This window comes from Artemia sp. Qi Xiang Cuo, chromosome 21 (genome assembly GCF_049724085.1).
Source record: "Artemia sp. Qi Xiang Cuo chromosome 21, ASM4972408v1, whole genome shotgun sequence".
Classification (NCBI taxonomy): Eukaryota; Metazoa; Arthropoda; class Branchiopoda; order Anostraca; family Artemiidae; genus Artemia; species Artemia sp. Qi Xiang Cuo.
Genome location: NC_142814.1, coordinates 5,162,164 through 5,174,172, shown reverse-complemented (window position 1 = coordinate 5,174,172; position 12,009 = coordinate 5,162,164). Strand labels below are relative to the sequence as shown.

Here is a 12,009-nt window from a genome sequence, read left to right as displayed (position 1 = left end):
ATACCGCTAAGGGGAACCGGCATTTACCCCCCGCCCCCGTGTGGTTGGCCTCAAATCAATTTTCACTTATTAAAGAAAGAACCGGAACTATCAATTTCTCATCGAATGAGCACCCTCCAAAGTTTCTGCGACCATGAGGTGGAGCTGGGGATGAGGAAGGGGAAGTCTCCTTCTTATAAGGAAAATATTCTGTTAATTTTGGGGTTTAATGTTATTCATTACTTTCATAATACCCACATAGACCAGAAATGTTCCCAAATATCAAAAGGGACTAAATGTCAATTTCACATTTTTGATGTATTTTCTATAAAAAAAAAAATTACTCCCTCCCCCCGAAAAAATAGCCCCCTAAACTAAAGTCCTAGATACTGCCCTAATAATTATATATCAATTTCTACCTCCACCCTTCCCTTGTCTCTCCCTTAGAACTAATTCTATATTGTATTTATCTGAAGACTCAATGAGAGTTGGAATGTTTTGGTATTAAATGCACCCTTTGAAAAATAGCAAAACAACAGAGAATTTACCTAAGACAGTGAAATTTGTTTAGACCTTGATATTTGATCCCTCTTGATTTCTGTGAATATTTTTGGTCTACGCTGTTATTATGGAAGTAACGAGTAACATTAAACCTAAAAATTAGCAGAATTTATTCTGTATAGGAGGGGGCTGCCCCTTCCTCATCCCCATCCTCCTCATGGTCGTAGAAACTTCGGAGGATGCTCATTCGATCACAAATTGTGAGTTCTAGTCCTTTTTTTATAGGTCAGAAGTGATTGGAAACCAACCAGCCGCGGGAGTTATTTTCCAGGGGGAGGCTGGGGGTAAACGCCAAGACCCGCATTTGCTAATTATACGTTATTTTTTTTCGGATTTTGGACAGACCAGATTGTTTTGAGCGTAAGTGCTATTGAATATTGATCGACTTATTATTCGATATTTTTTGGCTTAATTGTCGATGCTGTTTGTCTTTAAACCCTTGGTCAGGTCGTACTTTCGTTGTATTCTTTGTGCCAATAAATATGATCGAGAAATGACCTAATTCTTTCTCTCTAAGACTCCGCAGGATATTCGCCTCATTATAACTAATCTAGTGGGCCTTGCTAGGTTCTGAGGGGGCGGGGATCTCGTGGCCAAATTTGGGACCACGGAATCACTCACACAGGTCTCATTAATACAACTGGTAATAGCTAGTGCACCTCACTACACGTGACAGAACTATTACTCTTAGAACTATTTACTTAGAGCTTGTCACTTAGGACAGTCATTATTACTCAAGGTTCCCAACCTATTTTGGGCCATACTCAAAACGTTTTTTGAACATTTGAACATTTTTTTGTTCAAAATTTTACGTCTACACCTGAAGAAAGCTTAAAAGGCTATTAATTTGGTTTCTTTTTTCGGGTCATCCCCAGGGCATATTTTATATGAACAAAAAATATTGCTGAATATAACACCTTTTCACACTGTCAATGCAATGCTGTATCTTTTTTGCTCCTTAAATACAAATCAATGTGACGTCATTCACATAATTTTTTTTTCTTCAAAAGTGAGGTTTTAAAGCATAGTCAGTCGAAGGATACACGTCCTGTCCATGAACCATCAAAATATTGCCATGCCCCGTGTTGAGAATCAAGGCTCTAGATGCAGAAAAAAAAAAAAAATGTGCGACAGATGATATTCGTGAATTGCTTCAACGAGTATTTACAGCTCCTCTTATATAGGATGTTTAAAGAATGTGTAAAGTATTTTTAAATTTTGTGAAGTCTGTATAAAGTATGATTGTCTGTTTATGTAGGATTAATTAAAAACTTTTTCCACAAAATAAGCTTTTCAAAGAAAAGTAAAGAACTCCATTAAACAAAAAAAAGCGTGAAACTACCGCAAATCAGCATCGATAAATAAATGAAACCCAAAATGAACAGAAATTACAATAAATAACCGAGTCAAACTCAAAACGAGCAGAAATTAACATAAGTTGGGCTCAAAACCCCTATGCCTTCCCAAGGCCAAAACATAATTAGCACTTTACTCAAAAAATATAAATGTTTTAACTTTAATAAATCAAATAATATTAACATTTTGATTACTAAATATCAGTATATGTATATTAAACTGACAATGCACATTCATTTGTATTTTTTGAGTAAAGTGCAAATTATGTTCTGGCCTTGGGAAGGCATAGGGGTTTCTATCTGGAAATCAACTACGCTGAACAAAATGGCTATCTAAAAAATTTCTATCTGGAAATCAACTACGCTGAACAAAATAGCTATCTAAAAATTTTGATTGGATGTGTTTTGGCAAAAGGCGGGCATGAGAGGTGGGTTTGTTACCTTCCAATCACCATTTACTTTTAACTATGAGAATAGGTCCTAGCATTATCAACTTCAGTTTACAAGGGTCCTTTTTCCAGTTATTCCGATAAATACTTCAATAAAATCTTATACGCCCACGTGGCAGAGTTTACAACCCTTGTCCTGAGGACTGCAGGGGGAGTGTCCTACTCAATGGTATATTTTCCTGAACTATAAACTGCATGGAACAAAATGGCTATCCCAAAACTTTGATTGGATGTGTTTGGGGAAATGGTTGGCGTGGAAGGGGATGTTAGTTGCCTTCCAATCACTTTCGACTATTAAAAAAGGCACTAGCCACTTCAATTTCCAATCGAATGAGCCCTTTTTGAAGTTTCTACGACAACGCTTTCTATAAAAACCTCATATACCCCAAGGGTATAAATTTCGACCTTTGCCCTGACGACTGTGGGGGGTTGTCGTCTTCAAAGACCTAATTTCCAGAACTTAAAACTACGTTGAATAAAATGGCTCTCTAAAAATTTTGACTGGATGTGTTTGGGGAAAAGGTGGGCGTGAGAGTGGGGTTAGTTGCCCTCCAATCATTTTCGACTATTAAAAAGGGCACTAGTCCTTTCAATTTCCAATCAAATGAGCCTGTTTTAAGTTTCTACGACAAAGCCTTCTATAAAAACCTTATATGCTCCCAGGGCATAACTTATAACCCTTGCCCTGAAGGCTGTGGGGGACTGTCCTCCTCAAAAACATAATTTCTATCAGGAAATCAACTACGCTGAACAAAATGGCTATCTCAAAATTTTGATTTGATGTGTTTCGGGAAATGGTGGGCGTGGAAGGAGTGTTAGTCGCCCTCCATTCACTCTCGACTATTTAAAAGGGCACAAGCCACTCCAATTTCCAATTGAATGAGCCCTTTTCGAAGTTTCTATGACAACTTCTTCGATACGAAGTGCCCTGCTCTAAAAAAAAATAATAATAATAAATAATACATTGCGCCAGCATCGTTCTTATACGCCTCCAGGGCATAACTTAAAACCCATGCCCAGAGGGTTGTGGGGGAGTGTCCCCCTGAAAAATATATTTTCTATCTGGAAATCAACTACGCTGAACAAAATGGCTATCTCAAAATTTTTATTGGATGTGTTTGGGGGAATGATGGGCGTAGGGGGGCTTTACATCAAGAACTTTGTTAATCAAATTTCCATCAAACAAATGTCAAACAAATTTACATCAAGAACTTTGAATGAACTTTGTCAATGAACTCTCTCTGAAAATAATCTAGTAGATAATCCGGAAGTTCATTATTTTGTGAATGACCCGAAAAGTTATTTATTTTGTTGCATATAAATATGTTAGTTTCAATTTTATTATTTTAGACGGTCGCTGTATATGTGATCGAAATATCTGGACTTTTGTACCTTTTTTTTCACTGTCTAAATAAATGGATTTATCCCCATTTGAAAATTTATTTGTTCGAATGAGCCCTTTTCGAAGTTTCTACGACAAGTCCTTCGATACGAGCCCTGGTATGGGAAAAAAAATAATAAATAATACATTGCGGCCAACATCGTTCTTTACTTAGGCAGCGCGATTGCGTTGCCTATGATTGTTGTTGCTATTTAAAGAAAGTCTCTCCATCTTCCATCTTCCTCGTGCTGTCTTCCGCAAAGCACTAGGATGGCTGAGAGTGTGTCCCCTTTAAAAATAAGATAAAAAAATTCTTAATGAATAAGGATGTGTAACGGGGGGGGGGCTGTCTTCTGTAAGCATTGGTTTGCGGTTCCAACGAGGTTTATTTTTTATTTATTTATATGATTACACTTTTCTTCTTTTCTTTTTTTTTTCAATATATATTTAGTAAGTGAGTAAAATATTAAGTCCTGCCACAAACAAATCTGTATAGATTTTCACGTGGTAGGTCTGTTTGATATGATTTTTTTTGTGAATATTGGTCTTTAATAAAATTGAATTTCTCTGTCTCTCTACATCAATTTGTATGGTTGTGGCTGTTTTGAGAAAAAATTTCTTGGTTGTTAAACCTTTTATTATTATTTTTGTATTAAAAAGTTTTTTTTATTATTCATAGTCCTATTAAACACTTTCCGTTTTTAATGTTTTCGTGTCAATTGTAAATGAAAAGGTAGTGTGGTTTACCAAGCACGCCTGCCGCCCCATATAGCATCAGGTGGGTTTGAACCGAGGGCACCGCCACCCAACATAGACTTAACACCACAGTGTTAAGTCTATTGAAGCCGCTTTTTTAAGACTAGGAAAATTTGACCTTAATGACACTATAGACGCTCTCCACCTGTAAGGGAGATTTTTTCTCTAAGTTTGTAGGAAAGCTGGGACAGTAAAGATATTTTGTCTCCAGTCTGCTTAGTTCTACCATCTTATTGTCCTCTAACAATAGCTTTCCAAAAAAATCTAAAATAATAAAAAGAAAATAAACTAATAAAAAAAGAAAATAATAAAAACAAATAAAATAGGAAGTAAAACCAAAATCAAATTTAGCCCCATGTTCAATATAGCTTCTTTCAATAGATTTTCATCACTGACATCCAATGAACAGCATTCTCTTAGATAGAAAACGGTTTTCATTGGCTTTCAATGACGATAATCAATTGTAACTGATTGGAATAAGATGTATTGAGCCCGAGGTAGACGTCGGCTAAGTAACAGCCCCATGAGTTATTATTTTACAACCTACTATGCACAAGTAATTCAGAATAAACTAGACCATCTCATGTTGGCCAAATTAAAAAAGAAGAATGTTCATAACAAAAATTATACCTTGTGGGCATATATAATCCGGTGCTGAAACTTCCAAAAACCTCAACGCTGGTTTCAGACCATATTGATTTGATGAGACCTCTTATACGATTGACTACCCCCTCCCTCATACAATGCTCTTCGGGCGTTGGAGATATGTATTCCAGGAAATCCTCTATTTCTTCATGAAGCCTGAAATTACTTATTATTATTTCTAAAACTCTTGTCTTTCTACACCTACATATTAACAAAACGACCAACAAATGAAGACTTTTGAAGACAGTGAAAAGTACACTATTCACAATATATAAATATTTCAGACATATTGCCAATAGCTATCCTCAGCAAATTAGAGAGAGAGAGAGAGAGAGAGAGAGAGAGAGAGAGAGAGAGAGAGAGAGAGAGACACAGAGAGAGAGCGCGCGAGCGAGAGAGAGAGAGAGAGAGAGAGCGAGAGAGCGAGAGAGCGAGAGAGAGAGAGAGAGAATTTTGAAATTTTTAAAAGTTATAATTAAGCTGCAATTTTAGAAACGAAAATCCTCAAATTATGTTAAAAAAAGAAATAATGTAAAAAAAGAAATAATACATGTAAAAAAAGAAATAATAATAAAAAAATGGTTTAAAAAAAAAAATCTAGCATCATTACTTCATGTAAGTTCAGCTTTTACTGATAAGGAAAGGTCCAATTCATTCATAATATCAAGTAGTTTGATCACAATTCAATTTACTCACACTCTTAACAAGAAACTCTAGCCAATTTTAAGAGGATTAAATTCTATAGCAATATTCTAATAGCTTCTAAGACCACAGGACCTTTTCCTAATATTAGTTTTTTTTTTATAATGGCAAAATGAAATAAAAAAATTGATATTTCAAGAGTACCTTTGAAACCTAAGGTAGAAGGAACTAAGCTGTTAAGAGCATATATCTACTATATACACTTAGAAGTGTCAGTAAGAAAACCTGTTCATTTGCATATATTAGCAGTGTTTTTTCTTCTTTACGAAGCGTGTCCCCCAACAGACTCTTTGACTAGTTCAGCATATTAGGAGTCCAAAACAAAAACTAATTTTATTCTTTTCTCCCTTTTGTTAAGAGCACAGACCTTCGAAGGAGTTTCGAAAACGTGCATTTTTATCATACAACATATTCTAGATATAGTTATCTTTCGTTTTCTAGATATCGTATTTTTCTATCAAATAGAAATAAAATTTTACAACAAAAAGAGCGGCACAACTTCTTTCGTAATTCTCTCTAATTCACGCTTTATTTTTACTAAAAATTTCGTAAAAAAAATATTGTTTTTTTCTAAGAGCCTAAAAATTCCCAAGGAGCAGCAATTTTTTATTAATATTTTGCAGAATGCCTAACCCTAAGTACAGTCATGAAGAGAATAAAGGAGAAGGGAGAAGCTAAAATATAAAAAAAAAAAAATTTCCATCAACATCAGTTTGGGTTTCGCGCACAAGTATTCTACAGAACATGCTTGTAATAAACTTCTTCAGTTTATGCGACGATCTTTAGATTCTAATCTTATTCCTATAGCCATTTTTCTTTATGTAAACAAAGCTTCCGACAACCTTACATATAAGATCATCATTCGCGAACTCTCCCACCATAATATGCGTGGGGAAGCTTTGTTTTTGTTTTTATTATGCCTCATTGACAGATCTATTACCATGGAACATACACACGAGGAATTTACAACTGAATACGGAGTACCCCAAGGTTCTATTCTTGGGCCAACCCTCTTCCTAATCTATGTGAACGACCTCTACCGACTTCTGAACACCCCAATTACCAATGTTTGTTGTGGATTGTGTCACAAATGTTACTCTCAGACTATGTCGACGTCTACATCTGATAGTCGAGAAGAACTGGTAGCATTTGCAGATGAGACTACTCTAGTTGCTGCAGCTCCGAGTGAGTCATCTCTTATTCTAAAGCTTCAAGCACTCACTGAGAAGATACTCAATTGGTTTGACATTAATCAACTAGCTTAACATGTAAAAAAGTCATACCTTCTTATTTTTTCCCATACAGGTGTGAGCTGACCCACAATTACTGAGCTTCTTACACCAAGAGGCTCCATAAGTCGACCCCCGGATCGATATGGGCGATTCCTGGGAGTGCTTTTGGATGAAATTTATCGTTTAAGTGGCACATAAGAGTGAAAATTTCCCGTGGAATCATCCGTAAATTAAAGCGTTTATTTCCTTTTCCTATACTCCGTCTTTTATATTTCTCCCTCATTTTCCCTTATATGTGTTACTGTTCGTCTGTGTGGATGTCTACATTTCCTTCTGTAATTGCTTCTGTTCATGTTCTTCATCAGAAAGCGGTAAGAGTTCTCCAGTCGACTACACACACTCCTGTTGATCTCCTTAAGATTAGAGATGATTAATCTCCTTAAGATTAAGATAAGATAAGATTTATGTCATATCTCTATCTTCGTTGGCATATCAGTTCTTCCACGGAGATCTCCCTTGTTGTTTTTCTGGACTACTTAAACTATTTGGGGAAGTAGATTTGTATTCAGTTCAAAACTGGGAGGATGTAACGATTCCGGCTACTCCCTCGGTTCGTTCAGATTTTGGTCTGGTCGTGACTGTGGGACGTGCTTGGAACTTGGTTCCTCCTGAGATTCGTCAGTCACGAACACTTGGCTCCTTTAAAAGACAAATGAAAAGTTTCTTATTAAAGGTAAATATTAAATAATTTGTAGTTGTTTTATGGTTTCATTTTTTTTGGGGGGGGGGGTGATTTTGTTTCGCTGGCTTTGGATCCTCGATGATGCATAAAATTTTATTTCGTTTTTTATTTTCGGGTGATAGTAGGGTCGCTGTTTAGTGTTGACTGTCAATGAGTTTACTTCTTTTCCTTATAGAATTATAAATTAGACACTGTTTAGTATTATTTATGCCAAGTTTTAACATTATTTATTTATTGTGTGTTGTTTCCCAAATAACGGACCATTGAGCCCTTTGGGACATTGTTTCTGTTATTGTTATTTATGGAAATCAATGGAACTTGAACTTGAAGAAGTGGTTGGATTTAAAACAGACTAGAAATTTACAAGTTTATAGTTGCACGATGTAACTTAGTTCATACATATAGGTCTAGTTCGTATTGTTCATATAGGCCATACATATAGGCCTAGTTCTATTTATAACCAATTTTAACTGCATCCTTTGAGGCAAACATAAACAAATGCGCACAAATACAGAAATTATGTGGAAATTACAAAAATGGTGGTTAATAATTTGAGGAAATAATTGAAAGTTTTTGATTGAGTGTGAAAAAAACAATATTTTTATGTTTCCTTGTTATTTGTGTTGGAAATTAGGCCAAAATGTGCAACTACTCAGGTGTGCTTTGATTAGACATTCATAATTACGCAGAAATGTCAAGTAAATTATAAATTCTTGACGTCCTGAGAGGAAAAGGCTAATGTAAGGGGTTTTTCCGCCGTCAAACAGAAAACTGTTAGCTAACATTTTCCCCACCAATCGTATTTCCTCCGTCCAAAAATTGTTAGCTAACATTGTTAGAGGATTTCTCTAACAAATCGAATACTTGTTGAAGAAAATTGTTGGGGAATTTAAAGCGAAATATTCAAAAATAAGCAGGATAGGTATTTTTTATGTTTACAATATTGATAGAGAATCGAGGACTGCTACTATTTCTTATTTTTCTTCCAACCCCCTAGTAATTTTTTAGTAATATCTTTTCTGGTCATCTTATTGAAAAAAAAAATCAATTCTTTCGTTGAAAAATAGGAAAACAACGAAATTGCCATGTAGTCATAGCAATTGGATATGCTTAAAAATCTAACGATTTCACTTATGCAATCAAATTATATTTTTTACTAGGTTGATCCCTTTCCTCCATACATAGGCTAATTTATGTAAATGCACTAAACAGTTATTCCTTGGAAATGTGGTTATGACAAGAATTTAGGACCTGAACTCTTTTTATGTCCTCTCTCATAGAATATAAACTGATTCTGGGCTCAATAGAAGCGACGATGGCTAAAACATGGGTGCTTTGAATGGGTGACAAGGATTTTAAATGTTTGTGAGGAATTGTCTAAAAATATTTCTGGGTACTTCTTTGACTGACTATACATCAAACAAGAGACCCTGCAAAACATGTTGTTTGATCCCATCTTCTAGAACTATAATGAAAGAAAAGTTAAGATGGCTGAGCCATGTGTTACAGATGAAGGATGACAAAACTACCAAAAATTGTGCTTTTATTATACATATATATATATATATATATATATATATATATATATATATATATATATATATATATATATATATATATATATATATATATATATATATATATATATATATATATATATATATATATATATATATATATATATATATATATATATATATATATATATATATATATATATATATTATTTATTGATATATTTGTTGTTATTAGTAATGTACTTGGTTACTTGTCCTATGGACTTCATTGATCTTGTTTCTGAAGGGGTCAGATATCACTCCTAAAAAAACAAATCTAGGCAAAACGTACTACCTCGAAAATCGTAGCTTCAAGCGACAAACGAAAAGGAGATCATGTCTATATGGGGTAGAAACGATATTAGAGATTGAAGCTTCAAGGGCAGGGATAATCAGAGAAACGGGATTCGGATTTTTGGGGTGAAGGAGGAGGATGCATAGCTGTTTTAGGCCCAGACATCTTGGTCCTGTAGAATGTTTTAGAAGCCAGGTTGACTAACAACAAAGTATAACATCATCAACCTCATTTTCAATAATTAAATACATAAGGAAATGTAAAAACAAAAGTTTTCAACAATAGTTTTACCAGATGAAAATATGAATTAAATTCCCAATTCAACAATTTTTTTGGTTAATCTACTTGGTTGCGTGTCCTCATTGATCTTGTTTCTGAACGGGTCAAGTATCACTCCTAAACAACCCACCTCAAAAATTGCAGTTTCAAGACATCTCACTTAATAAATGAATGTTTTTGCCATACCTCCAAATAGGTTGCTTTACCTTGTACTTAATTTTGTCCTTCAGTCTCCAAATTCATGGCAAAACGCCTTATTTTAGCTTGGGATGGCCAACAGAAAATGATTATTTGGTGATTAAAGTTATCTAAGTTGAGATAGGGGGTTTTCCCTTGAATGCTGTAAAATCCTTGAAGATTTAAAGCCACATGATATATTAAAGCAAGATATATTGGCCTATTATAATTGATATATTATTGAAATAGATATAATTGATATATTAAAGCAAGATATATTGGCCTTCTCTACCACTTTCAACAGAAAGTGGTAGAGGAGGCCAATATTAACACTAAATGGCCTCCTCTACCATTTTCAACAGAAAGTGGAAGGAGGCCAATAGGCAAATAGAGGGGGCCAATATAGTGATAGAGGATGCCAATATTAACACTAAATGGCCTCCTATACCATTTTCAACAGAAAGGGGTAAAGGAGGCCAATAGGCCAATAGAGGAGGCCAATATAGTGGTAGGGGAGGCCAATATTAACAATAAATGGCCTTTCCTATCACTTTCAACAGAAAGCGGTAGAGGAGGTCAATATTAACAATAAATGGCCTCCTCTACCATTTTCAACAGAAAGTGGTAGAGGAGGCCAATATTAACACTAAATGCCCTCCTCTACCATCTTCAACAGAAAGGAGTAGAGGAGGCCAATAGGCCAATAGAGGAGGCCAATATAGTGGTAGGGGAGGCCAATATTAAAAGTAAATGGCCTCCTCTACCACTCAACAGAAAGTGGTAGAGGAGGTCAATAGGTCAATAGAGGAGGACAATATAGTGGTAGAGGGGGCCAATATTAACACTAAATGGCCTCCTCTACCACTTTCAACAGAAAGTGGTAGAGGAGGCTAATAGACCAATAGAGGAGGCCAATATTGTGGTAGACGAAGCCAATATTAACACTGAATGGCCTCCTCTAGCACTTTCAACAGAAAGTTGTAGAGGAGGCCATTTAGTGTTAATTCAAGTTGTAAAATACAGTTAAAAAGTATCACACAATCATGTGACTAGCAAAAATACTTTGAGACACTTTAAAATCTCACCCAACTTCTCTTGCAGAATAGTTTCTATCAGGGTTCAACCAAGGACAACCACCATTTCTTCTTATTAAATCCTCTATTGCTTGAGGAAACCCTAAGAAAAATACAATTGTTTACAAAAGGAAAATGAATATGTAAGATAGTGAAAACATACCTTCAAAACACTGAACCTCTATTTTTCAATGAAAACCATACTTTTATAGAAGAAATAATGTTACATCACCACGGAATATACTAAGACAAATCTGAAATTAAATAAAATATACAACATCACGAAAACAACTTCAAAGAGGTGAACCTCTTTGTTCAGTAAAAACCATACCTTCAAAGAAGATATAATGATGCATCAATAAAGTATAAACCAATTACTACTAATTTCTAATCAAAATAAATACATCAGATAATGACAACATACCTTCAAAGAGGTTTAACCTCTTTGTTTGATGAAAACCATATGTTCAAAGAAAAAATAATGATGCATCAATAAGGAAAATGCCAACTATGGCTATTTACAATCCAAATAAAACATGCAAGATAAAGAAGACAACTTCAGAAGTTGAACCTCTTTGTTCAGTGAAAACCATACCGTCAAAAAATAAATAATGACGCATCAATAAAGAACGCACCAATTATGACAAATTTCCAATCAAAATAAAATACATCAGATAATGGAAACATACCTTCAAAGAGGTTAAACCTCTTTGTTTAATGAAAACTTCAAAGAAAAAATAACAATGCATCAATAGGAGTACACCAATTACAACAATTTACAATCAAAATACGATATGCAAGGTAAAAACCACCCTTCAAAGAGGTTG

At 34.8% G+C, this 12,009-nt stretch overlaps 1 protein-coding gene across 4 annotated transcripts in view; it reads right to left on the bottom strand.

The window, feature by feature from the left end:
• LOC148939181 (terminal nucleotidyltransferase 4B-like) overlaps window positions 1–12,009 on the bottom strand; it is a 585,918-nt gene that overhangs the window by 552,211 nt on the left and 21,698 nt on the right. For all 4 annotated transcript variants that reach the window (XR_016143545.1, XR_016143544.1, XR_016143546.1 and 1 more), the window contains exons 2-3: window positions 11,195–11,285; window positions 5,112–5,282 (exon numbers count right to left, since the gene is read on the bottom strand). Coding sequence is in view for 1 of the 4 variants with exons in the window: in XM_089107014.1 (XP_088963140.1) it covers window positions 5,112–5,282; window positions 11,195–11,285 (262 nt within the window). In the remaining 3 variants the exon portion in view is untranslated. The remainder of the gene's footprint in view (window positions 1–5,111; window positions 5,283–11,194; window positions 11,286–12,009) is intronic.